General features: G+C 37.6%; 1 protein-coding gene across 5 annotated transcripts in view; it reads left to right on the top strand.

The window, feature by feature from the left end:
• The window catches only part of LOC113483084 (dynamin-3-like), a 196,710-nt gene that overhangs the window by 29,211 nt on the left and 154,723 nt on the right, over positions 1-12,776 (top strand). For all 5 annotated transcript variants that reach the window (XM_026854334.1, XM_026854335.1, XM_026854333.1 and 2 more), the window contains exon 8: positions 1,765-1,846. In XM_026854334.1, coding sequence (XP_026710135.1) covers positions 1,765-1,846 — 82 coding nt within the window. The remainder of the gene's footprint in view (positions 1-1,764; positions 1,847-12,776) is intronic.

Here is a 12,776-nt window from a genome sequence, read left to right as displayed (position 1 = left end):
CACCTCGGTTTTCCAGGTAGAGTGCTGTGCCGGCGTGAGTGCCGCTTCTTTCTTGAAAGTGTGAGCCAATTTTTGTGGGGCCAGTCAATATCCCTGAGCCATCGCCTCCAGTACAGCTGTTGTAGTCTGAGTTTTTGCAGCCCGTTCTTATTAATGCTTCTCTCTAAATCTTTAATAACAGAAAAATGCCGTTCTTCCCAACGTGGCTGATGACTCGGCTCATAGCTTACAGGAGAAAGAATTTTTCTTGCCGTGTCCATATTCCCTTGCGCCAAGGTTTTTCCGCCTCACTTTTATGTTTCTTTCGCCTCACTTTTATCTATGGATCATCCCCAATTAAGGGAGGACACAGACCAGACAGTTCAGATTCTTTTTCAGGATTTACAGCATCAGAGTCTAAAAGATTATCACAGCATTCTGCCTCTTCAAACAATAAATTTGGCTCTTTAAAGTGTCCCTTAGCCTTGCCCAGACCAATCAGCGCGGCTAAGATTTTTATCGGACTTACTCCCAGCTTTTCTAAAAAGCAAAAATTGTGAGGACTACCTCTCGTTCCATATTCCTGCCCGGGCAAATTCCACAAATTCCTGGTGCGGCTGAACGACCTTCCTCAAAGTCCGATCAAGTAGCCAACAACCAGTGAAGGCTGTTCCTGGGTATTATCCCTTTCAGCCTGTAATTCCTTTTGGCCTTTCCAGGGTCGAACCCAATTCGGCCTGGCCTTTCAAGGGTCGGACCCCAATTCGGCCTATTCCGGGGTAGCCCTCTTCGGATCACCAAAATCCCCTGAAGCCGGACCAGCTGCACTATGTCAGACTTACGAATCCCGACGCTTTAGGAGACGGCACACATCTCCTGCCGTACTGCCGTCGACAGTGACCTTATCGCCTTCCAGCTCCGAATTACTCCGGTCCACCGCTTCCCGGGTTCCGTCTGATGAAAAAGCAGAGTCTGGGAAACCCTGTCCGGTGCGCCACTTGCGGTGGGCGGAGGAAGCAAGCAGCCGATTCAATGTGAATGATAGAGCAAGCTTCAACTTTATTGATAGAAATCACACCTTATATAAGCACTCTACAATACACTACTTGCAACTCTATTGGATACATTAAAGAAACTACATTATAATATCTCAGCCATTGGGTACATCTAAAAAGTCACATTATAATATACCAGCCCCTTGTGGCACCTCTGGTATGCATAAACATCTTCCTAGCTGTAAACCTGCTTCTCTCCCAGGGCTGTTTCCCTTCACCCCCCAAGGTCGTAATGCGCCCCAACTTATCTCCTTGTTCTCACAACAGTCCTTGTTATCATCAATGTATGCTGGGTTTTTTCCTTTGTTTACCTCAGGTGGCTGGGACCGACTTCTGCAGGGAGCTATGGCCGACCAGCTCCTGCAGGGAGCTATGGCCTTGCTCTCTGCAAGCCGTTCTCCAACAAGAACACATTTATTTAGAGCGCCCAATAAATGTGGACATGACTTCAGGTACTCTTACTATGCACGGTGATTTTTGTAATGTTATATATGCTGATTATGAAGAAAGAGAATTGCTAATGCCTTCAGACTAACTTTGTTTTGGTACGTATTTGTGTATGACCTACTGCACTCTTGAACCAGAATTAACACCCCTACTTTATTCTAGCGTTTGGTGTAAATCTGTCCCCACCAACTTTCCATTTTCATCGCAGAGGAGGTTCCAATTTAGTCCAATATCTTATGTAACTGGACAGTGCTTTCTGGGTAGTAACTATTTTTTTTTTAATGTTTCTAGGGATTTTCTTCCACGAGGTTCTGGAATTGTAACAAGACGACCATTGGTCCTGCAACTCATCACTGCTAAAACAGGTAACTTCTTTCTCTTTTTGGTTCGATGCCTGGACAAAGTGCTGATGTACTTCAGCAGGAGAAAAAAAATTCTAGGAAAACTTAAGCAGTGTGACGAAAGGTGCAACTAAGCTGACTGGAACAAAGACTTGCTGCTTCAAAACTGCATGCTCAGGACCAGCTAATCTCATTGTCCTGTCTGGGAAAACGGTAGAATCTAAACCCTAGAGCACATAGTAAATTTAATCCAAGATCAAATTTGAAGCAGTGGCGAAACATGATTACATACAAAGTGTTTTAGAAATTAGGTTTGATTTATTAATTTCTTGATGAGCTTTACAGATATATTAGTTAACACACCAAAAGTGCTGTACTTCTACCTTTAACTCTTGCTCCAGTGCACGCAGCATTGATTCCACACAGCTTGTTTTCGTGACTTGTCTTTTTTGGTTGAGCTCACTGCACTAAGTAGAGCAGAAGGTAGGCTGGGGGAGAAAAAGGCTTCTGTGTATTTGTCTGGTCAAAAATAAAAATACACTACATGTATACCACTGTGCTATGTGATGTGTCGAGATCTTTCATCAGAATTCACCACTTTGTACTCTTCCAAGGGGCACTTCATCTGCTGTTGTGTAGCTCAGTTTCCTAGCATATGTAAAAGCAGCTACAGTTTTCCATTATTCAAATGTTTTTGTTGTTGCTTCTAAAGCAATGTAAGCAACAAAATCACTGGTTTACTGTTGATTTCTGCTTAAAATAGTAAAGAGATGAAATAACATCCAAAACAGCATTTAAAAATAGAGTGCAATTTAAATTATAGAACATGGTGAAACTGGGGAAGAAACAAAATTGAAGCTGCCTATAGAACTTTAGTCTGTCCCTATGTGTGAGGTGTAATTAAGTTTTTGTGCACATTTTTTTCCATAAGGTCTTTTTGTTAAGCAGAAAGGTAGACTTCAGTCTGCCTACACTCCAGTCTTTTTTTCGGAATTACTGCTTTTAAAGCACATTCATACTTTCAATGCCTCTATGAAATTTTCCATAGTGTTTATTCTGTGGAAGAGAAAGCAAAAACTGGAATTCAGTATTTCTATATGCTCAGTTTAGAAACTTCAGGTTTTCCAACAGTATAATATGCTTATAGTGCTTTATATATATTAAAAGATGCAGTTCACTTTAGTTGAAGATATGTACCATTGCCATTTCTGCATACCTGGCTTTTGATTTCTGACAGAGCATGTAGAAATTCATGAATAAGGCTTAGCTACGGAGAATCTTCATCTAATTTTCCCAGCACCATGCAAGAACAGAGAGAAAGGAATCGAGCTCTGTGCTGGCATTCCTAGCAAAGTGACTAAACTGCAGGGACATATTAGTAAGTAAACTCTTAGGTCCATCCTAAATTTACCCTAACTGGTCTATATTGCCTTGTTTTGTAAAATCATCATTGTCCCTTGGTTACTGTCTTTAAGTAGGCCTCTAGGTTTTCATATAGGTGCCTTCTCTGTTGGAAAGTAGTTCTTCATTATGTCTTAAATAGCACAACAAAAACTTTAAAAGTTCTGGAGAACTGAGCTTCAGCCTGATTTCATGTTTCCTTGATGTCAAGAGGTATTTCTCCCTTTGGGAAATGCTGTGTATTTCTTGTTTGGGATTAGATGCTAAGACCTTGAAAAGGCAAGCTTTAATTATTTTGTTACTTACTTTAAACTTTGTTCTGCTGTTGTTTGTCATGGTGAAATTCCAAATAACTTTTATCTTTTAAACCACCTTTATCTTTCTGAACTAATTTTAAAAAATAAAGAAAACCACTTAGCTTAGAGAAGCGCAGTGTTCTTTTACAGGAAGCAGGTGCTGGACTGATTTTTATCAAGTCCGTAATTATGTAAAATATTATAGAAAGTAATTAGAGGATTATATCAGGTTCTTGCTGCAGTAGCAAGATTAGTTGATCTCTAATCCTGGGATTTTTCTTGACTCCTTTAAGAGTGACTAGTCTAAATCTTAGAGTATGAGTTGGGAGGGAGGGAACACTTTCTATATAGGCATGCAGAGGTGACTGCAAGATATTTTAGCAACGTTTTGGAACTGGCTGAGAATCTTTCTGGAATGTGAATTTGATTGACAGAGGAGGTTAAAGCTTCATTTAACTTTGAGTCGTTGCACTAAGGGATAGATTGGCAGCTGAGGCATTTGTGCATACCCAAGAGGAAACTTTGAGCACTCATTATTAGGGTTGGATATGCATGGAAGGGTGCAGCAGGATTTGAAGTTAGGAGGAGTTATCAGGGGCCCCCCAGCATCTGAAATATCCTACACATCTGGGTAAAGAGCTGTTATCCCTGTAAATATACAAGGGATAACATGAAGCAATTCAATACTGAGAAATTTATCTCATGAGATGTGGAGTTTTTTTGTTTTTTTTTTTTTTAGAATTTTGTTTACTTCCCCTTTTTTAAAAAAATCTGTGTAATTAGTACAAAGCTATTTTCTAGTGACCTATTGACCTCCTTTAATCACTAACATATTTGGATGGGAAAGTACAATTCCTAAATGGCTTTATGCCATTTGCACTTCCACATCTGTGCAAATACTGTACTCTGTTGAAATCTTGAAGGCAAAGAATACTTAATTAAAATTAAGTATTGCAACTGATGAATCAGTCTTTAGTAGTTGTGACTGTTTTCCTCTGAGAAATACCCAGTAGCACGAATAAGTGAAAACATGGGTGTTAAAAATAATTTCTAGTCCTCTGAAGGACTGTGACTTCTTTCTGACTATATCCTACCTTGAGTCTCTTTTGGGACTGCCCAACTGCATTTCAAATGAAACTGTAAATGCAGCCTGTATCCAATAACTTTCTATTTTAGCTAGAGGAGAGAGGAAAAAGAAAATAATCTCCATCTTGTAAATATTTTGAGGCTGCAAGGTGGTTTTCTTCTTACAGTTTGAGGCTGATGCTCATTACTTGTCCCAAAGTAGTTCAAGTCCTGTAAGCAGGGTCACAATTTTTCATTCTTATTCTTCATGTCATGTTTTTTGTTTAGTTGCTCCTCTTGAACCGAAGAAAAATGGCATATATGACATCTTGCTGGCAGAGAGAATTGAACCAAATAAGCATGTAGTCTTTTTTCCTGTAATAAACAAACCAAAATTCTGGTAAAGCAGCAGTTTACCACCCATAAGTCACAATACAAAAAAGTTCCCAGCTGCACTCAGGCATGCAATCCAGGTGCAGCTTGTTTCTCTCTCTGGTAGCTGCATTTGGCTGTGGGCAACTCTACAATGTTGGGAAAGTCTAATAACTCTAGTGCCTTTTGTTGTTGCTAGTCTCTGAAGGAGCCCAGAGTAGAGAATGGTTTTGGAGAAAATAGTCCCATTGGGGAAGATACAATTCAGTGAGTTTTTGAAAGGCACGGGTGTGGATAGGGTGCTGTTAGATGGGAGGCTGACTGATGGTGAGTTTCAGGTTTTTCAAGGCAAGCAAGACAGCTGTGATAAATTAGCTTAGCCATTCAGAGGATGGACATGGGAGAAATTCCACCTGCTCTTTTCCTGGATGAGAAAGCATTTTGTTTTGTGAGAATCTAATGTCTAAATTCAGGCAAAAGACATGCTGTTAAATAGAACACTAAGTGGTAAGTAAATCATCACGAGGTTCAAAAGACATTCTGACTTTTTCTGAAGTCTTGCAGATGCTCTGTTCTATTGAAATTGCTGAGCTTTAATGCAAGTATCTTTTGTTGTGAGGCTACTCCTCAAGCATACCATCTTTTATTGCCATCTGGTGGCAAAAACAATCATCTAACAGAAAATGAAAAATTTATAAAAAGAATATAGATTGGTTATTTTAGTTAACAAGAATTACCTTAGAGAATTCATTAAGAGGAAGTCATTTGGAGGTCTTCAAGGACAAAATCTAGAAATGTTCCACAGTGCTAATTGTAGGGGAGAGGCTGGGCACTTTTCAGGGAGGAAAGGAAGACAGTGGCTGTCACTTTCTGGATCCCACTCTGGCAGCTACTCATTCTGATGATGGTCAGGGATGCTGTAGAGACAAGTTAAGATGTGGGAGATGAGTTCCCCAAAAGCTAAAAATTGACATCACCATGGGGAGAATGTGGTAGTGACTGGTGACCCCTTCCTGAGACAGTGAAAGACTCATCACCCAAATAGGACTGATATGCTGGAAGAGGGATAGTGCTGCCTGTCTGAAACCAGAATTTAAGCTGTTGCTGTAAGGTTGCAGAGACTGCAAATCTTCCTTCCTGCTATTTGTGTGTGTGTGTACTTGTAACAGTGCCTGGAGTGACCTGAGCTGATCAGCAGTGACTGCTGAAGTGTGGCAGCATGGGTTTGAGGGCTCAGCCAGTTCTCACATCTGTACCCGCAAATGCAGTATGGGCTTCAGCTCCTGTTAGCTGAATACTTGCTTTTCTAAGTGGTTTTGCCTGGAAGGTTTTGTTTCCTTGATCCCACATGGATGCTCAGTGACATCAGTAAAGATGGAATCCCCTCACTGAAAGAGTAGAAAATGGCTCTATATTTGCCCATCTTCAAAAAGATAATAAAGTGACAGAAAAATCTGTCAAAGTTCACTTTTAAGAAAAGGAAGTCTGTAATTAGTTATTAACTAACAATCTGAAAGGTGCTTGCAATAAATAGCAGCCAACAAAAATTCATCAACAGAAAAGAAGTCTTATTTTATTGCAGGATAGCAGGCTTGTAAATAAAGGTGTAGTTGTGTGTCTTATCTTGGGTACAGTAAGGGTTTAAAGCTGTCTTGGATGTTTTCTTGTATAATAAACAAGGTCTAGAAAAGACAGCAAGATGGATGCACAACTGTTTACAGAGTGGAAGGGGACTTCCTTCCAGGTCATGTTCAGTATATTACTGATAGCATGACAGAACAGAGTGTGTTTATTAAGTTTGTATTTGGCAGAAATGAATGAGACTGTGAAATACACTGGAGGGCAGAACTGGAATCCAGATTGCTTGCAAAGGAAGAGAAGTGCCCCAAAAGTAGGAAGTTCAGCTGTAATAAGGGCTGTTTCTGTACTGAAAGGCTAGTATTTGATTAGATAGATGATTTTCAAAAAAGGACTTGGTGCTCACAGTGGATCTCAAACAGAACACTGATGTCATGCTGTTCTGAAATACAGAAGTAAATATAGTATGTGATACATCAACAGAAATGCAGTCTTAAAAGTAGTTCTTTCACTTTTTTTTTTTCAGTCCTGGAAAGATTTTGACAAGAGTTCTGCCTCTGCAGCTTTAAGAAAAATGTCTGGAGGATAGCTTTGTGGATGATGGAAAGTTTAGATAGTATGTTCTGTAGAAGAAGGTTGAAAGAACAGATACTATTTCTTCTACAAACAAAATATCAAGGATGTGAAAGACTGTTGTATCAAAAAGAATGCTTTTCCTCCTCTGATATGAGTGTCTATTCCTATAATTAACCATTTCCTTGGTTCTTAAGAATGTGACCTGGTATTTTATGCTAGTTATTGTCATTAGATATACACTAGTTTCAATGTTTTTAACCCTTCTGCTACGATACTCTTGTAATCCTCTGCATTGACAGCATTTTCTGTGTTTTTTTCTTCAGAAAATACCAGGGTCTTTCAGCATACCTTTATGTTAAAATTAATATGCCTCAAATCAATTTACATATAGCCAGTGAATAGACAGTCGATCCACATGATCCTTCCTAGTGCTGCCTGCTTTCTGTAGCTAATTAGATCAACTTCCAGTTGCTGCATCTACTGTTCAACTTAGAGGTTGTATCTTTTAGTCTTATAAATAATTAATTTTCTTTGAAAGATGAACTGTGACTTTGAGGCTCAAACTCAGGGATTGTTAATACCTTTCAAGAATAAATTTACAAAAGTTATGTTTGTGACCCACGTACCCTAAATATATCTTAAGTATAATGAGAGATGAATGAAGAAAACAGAAGTGAAAAAAGCATATCTTTGAAATGGAGTATACTACTTCAGTCATAGTAAATGTTGTTCTTGAAGATGTACCTGCATGGCCTATGGAGCATGCATTTTGAAGGGAAATGGCATCTTGTATGTGAGGATATTGAAGGACCCCAGTGAAAAGTGCTGAACTTCCCAAATCTTCTAGCTACTTGGCATAGCTGCTTTCATTCAAATAATTTCTTGTAGAGTGTATTGGAATACAAAAGTCTTCTTATTAGTTCCTTGTCGTTTTTCCATAGGTGCTCTAGGTATGAAGTTAATGGACTGCATTGAACCCTCATTCAAATTTATGCCACTACAAGCAGGTGAAATAGGAATTTAAACTGCAGATCTCAGTTGTTGAATTACTTCGTGCAGCATAAAAAGGATATTGCTACTGGTGGATTGACCACTACAGCTAGTTAAAATACTTTAACTGGTGTGTTGTTTTTTTTTTTTCGTAATGGAAAGTTTCTTTGTTTGTATACCTTTCTGCTCTGTCTGTATTCCTGATAATATAGCTCAGCTTAAGCTGCTAGCTCAAACTTTTTCTCCTCACTTACAATTGTGTGGAGTTAGCTTTTATTCAGCTCCATTCCTAAATCTTCTTTTGCATGAACTTTGCCCTTTTTACTTCAGTTGGTATCATGAGCATGATGATTTCACACTCATGCAGCTAGTTTAAAAATTCTCAAGTATATTGTTTTGAAGTAGCAAGTTATATATTAACAAGGCTGTTAATTTTCATTTTTAAACATGGAAAGTTAAATTCCCAACAGTCTAACTTCTGTTGTGGAGGAGAGTTAATAGCTACCAAAATGCTATGCAAATTCAGCTTTTTTGCTTGAGAAAGTCTCATTTCTGTGCATTTGCTCATATTTAATACAGCATAGTTTTCAACTTAAAAATGCTCTAGTTTGGGATACTATTCAAAACTTGTCTTTATTTTAACTTTCAAAATAGTTTCCATATATTGAACGTAATTTGCTGTAAAAATGAAGAGGGTTTTTTTAAAAGGAACTGAGATGATCTCAAATCTTTAAAATGTTAAGGAAGTCATAAAAGAGCTCATTGCATATTTTTAAGATCATTTGGGTAGCCACAGGAGTAAAGAAAAGAAGTCTAGCCTATGTAATAAGAGGTTCAAGTCTTTAGAAAGACTTCTTGCTAGAGTGAGATTCAAGGCTCTATGATAAGATGAAAGAATAAGCAGGAAGAAACAATTTTTTAGTCAAGATGGTTGCTGGTTTTCCAAAGATACATTGAATAAAGGAATGTAGATTCAAAGTAACTGTTTCTAGATAGAAAACATTTTTCATACACTTCAGTCAAAATCCTCTGGCCCCCTGCAGAGGAATCCATGGTTCAAAATGAAGTGGTAATCAAAAGACCTCTGTGCATGAGAAGCCTGGAAGCAGAGTCCGTGGAGAGTTTTGTGCAGTGTGCATTATAGAAATCTAAGAGGAATATGCATTAGCATAGAGTAAACACTGCGATGGGGTAAAATTATAAGATTGGGCCCAGGAAGAGTGCAGAGCACTGGGTAAAATCTGATGCAAATAGGGTAAAACAGTATAGACTGGCTACCAGTTCTGCTACAGCTAATTCATTGTGGAGTTCTAGTTTATTTTTGCAAGTATCATGGGTGTGAATTCTGTTTACTTTAGATGCATTCAAGTGATTTGAATCTGAGAATGTATTCCCTATTGCTGGTTTTCTGTTAGGTATGGGGAAGGGAACATCATTCTAGAATTTCACTTCAAAGTTAGGTGGTAAAATTGCTGGACATTGAAAGAACAAAGAAACAAACTTGAATTATAGCTTCATCCTTGTTTATTCAGCTTTGCTTTCTAAATATTGTTATTTATTGATTTAATAAATCTGCAGTCAATATCAGTAGCCATGCCCTTCAAAGATCTGTTTATAGGAAAATAAAAAAGGAAAAAAATTATTTGGTCAGTGTAGTTTCTATTATTTTATTGTCTCTGTACAGAAGAGAATGGAAACACGTGGGTAAAGAAAAGAGGAATAGAGTTTATCTTAGCTTTTCGTGTAGTGTTTCCCTTTGTAGAGAAGGCTGAGCCCTAGTGGCTTAACTCTAGTTTGGATGGGTGTATAGCTGATTTCTCTAAAGCAGTCGCTGAAGATACACTGTATTCAGTGAAGTAGTATTTAAGAGGTTGCCAAAGTAGATGCCTTCTAGTGCAGGAGGTAGAGACCTCTACCAACTACTTAAATGTGAACGTATGTCTTAGCAAATGTGTCTTAACAGTTCTTGCTGGATAATTGGGCACTTTGTTTTTGCTTGTTGTCCCTGTCCAGGGTTGCTAGTCAGGGACTAGAGGATTTCAGAGACTACAGTAATGGTAGATTGCATGAAAAAAAGCTGGTATTGACTTTAAACTTCTTCCAAAGAGGGAGAAGTTTTTCACCTTTTCTCCCTGGGCCTTTAGAGAGCTGTATGAACCACCCAAAGAAAAAAAATAGTGTGTAATTCCAGTAAGCAGTGGCACAGCTTTCAATCCTCTCATCACCTGAAAAGACTTGTTCCCAAATCTGGCAAAGGCTACACAGTGGGGTTTTTAAAATTTTCTTTTTTTTTTTTTTTTTGTCAAGCATATCTCATATGATCAATATTTTCTCTTAGGTAAATGGTGAAGTTTTTGAATAGAAGGAGCTGAGCATTTAGTTGAATCCTTGTGCTCTGATATAGTATAGATGTGGTTTTCTGTTCCTCCCTCTCTGCCATGTTACTCTTCATTTTTCCCTGGTTCAATTTTGTCAGTGTAAGTTATGAGGAAGATGCATCAATGATCCCAATCTTCAAAACCTGGCAGTTGAACAAAATAATAATACATGGAGGATGTTTTAATTTCCATTCTGATTTCTGAGACTTGCCATTTGTAGTTTCTGTTGGTCTTTCTGGGACTACCAGAAGCAGAATATTACTTGTAGATTGATGACTTACTGTGGGAGTGGTATTAATTCTAACTGAGAGTGACAGAGTAATGACAACTGGGAGTGTTCTAGAAGAATAACAAGCATAAATAAGGTAAAGTGAGCTTAAGATATTACTAGCAACTAATTAGGAACTTAATTGAAGCACAGCAAAAGTAGAGGTAATTTTTACCAAAGAACAGCCAACAATTTTTAGCAAAATTATTACAAAAAAATACAACTCTAGAACAACACTTTAAAAACCTGTATTAAAGATTTAAAGATCTGATTTCTTTTTAATTTGCTATCTGCAGATTTATGTTTATTTTAATTATATGTGCCATATATCATACTTGTGTTTAGCACTTCTTGCTGTTCAGCACACTGGAGACTTGGCTGATGGCTTGTGTTTTTTTGATGGTTTAATATTGGGAAAAACCACCAATATTTATGATAGCATAAATAATATGAAAGGTAACTTTTTTAAATTAACGCGTGTAGGTTTGCCCAGTAATAAAAAGTTTGGTTATACTTTTTTCTCCCAAATTTGCTACCACTTATTGCAGTGTTAACCAAAATCCTTGTAAACTGAGGTGTATTGGATTGCTTTATCATGTTCTTATATTTCCCATGTGGCAAAAATCTCAAAGATCCTAAATATCTGCCTGCAGTCCTTTAAACACTATGTGAAAGGCAATACTAGGAAATGAGTAGTTTTAAAATTTGCAGATTCTTGTGGGATTCACATAGGTTTAATAGACTCATAATGTTGCAATTCCAAGTATTTGTAGCTCTCTTGTTTTAAAATATAAATAAAATCTAAAAGCAAGATGTTGAATAACTTTTCACCCCAAAACTCTTGTAATCACATGGCTCCTGCTGTTTGGATTTTTTTTATATTTTTATTTTTTTTTTAATGGAGTGGGGAAAGACTCAGTATCTTTAAAATAGTAGCAGTCCCCAAATTCCAAGATCAGTGCTAAATCACACAGTTTTAATGCCATTGTGATAAGTGACTTATATTAGAACTCAGATGTGCTTAATTGCTGGATTGCAAAATTAGGAGTAAATCTATGATTGGCCTATTGTGGGTATGAGCTGTCCAGTTCCCTCCAGACAAAATAACCTTTTTTCTTTTTTTTTTTTTTTTTTTTTCCCCTTCATGGAGCCGTGGCTTATGGCTAGATATACAGAAACTTCTTCTGTTCTGTGGAGATTTTATCACTTGCCTAGATCTGTCTGTACTATTTCAGATGACCTCCATTGGGCTAGAAAAATATTTCTGAAGAGTAAGGAAGCAGAGACTTACTGACTTTCTCTATGAAGAATTTTCCTGTAATTGTTTTCACTTTGGGCTAGTGCTCTTAAGTGACAGAGATATTTAATTTCGCTGATGAAAGTGTGGAGAACATTTACAGTTAATTCTATCTGGTGATACCATTAACTAATCAAAAAGCCCATAGTCTATTGATGATATATAATCATCAAATAACCCATAGCATGGCTTGCATTATTACTTTTGAGAAGACAAGGAGAAGATATTAAATTGTTTCATTACTTTTATGTCTGCTTCTAGTTTTAACTGAGTTAGAATTTATTGATTGCCAAGGACAGGCTAAGGGCTAAAAGGAGCAAAACAAAGTGCTGCTTGTTCATTTGAATTTTTATTCCTTAGGCTGTGCGTGGCACCACAGGTTATGAACTGTTGTGAAGTCCGTCCCTTCAGAACTAGAGCTACCACAGGTGTGGGAGGAAAGAGCTATTGATAAATATTAACACAACTAAAAAGTAGCAAACATTTTCATTTGAACTACCTTGAAGCCATTTCAGATAGGGACTCTTTCTGTTACTGAGTGTTAAGTGAAACAAAGATAAAAGCTTCCTTGACTGTCAACTGGTCAGTCAACAGATTAGGCACCGAGTATTAATTACTGAATTTTTAAATATTTTTCTGAGAAAATCTGATGAACCACTGAAAAAATAAGTAACTAAGAAGAATAAGTTTTATTTTATGCCAGGACCAGTGCATGAAGAACTGGGACAAAATA

The sequence above is a fragment of the Athene cunicularia genome, assembly GCF_003259725.1.
Source record: "Athene cunicularia isolate RWA chromosome 8 unlocalized genomic scaffold, athCun1 chr8_part1, whole genome shotgun sequence".
Taxonomy (NCBI): Eukaryota; Metazoa; Chordata; class Aves; order Strigiformes; family Strigidae; genus Athene; species Athene cunicularia.
Note: the sequence above shows the minus strand (reverse complement) of the source record. Positions and strands in the feature narration are given on the sequence as shown.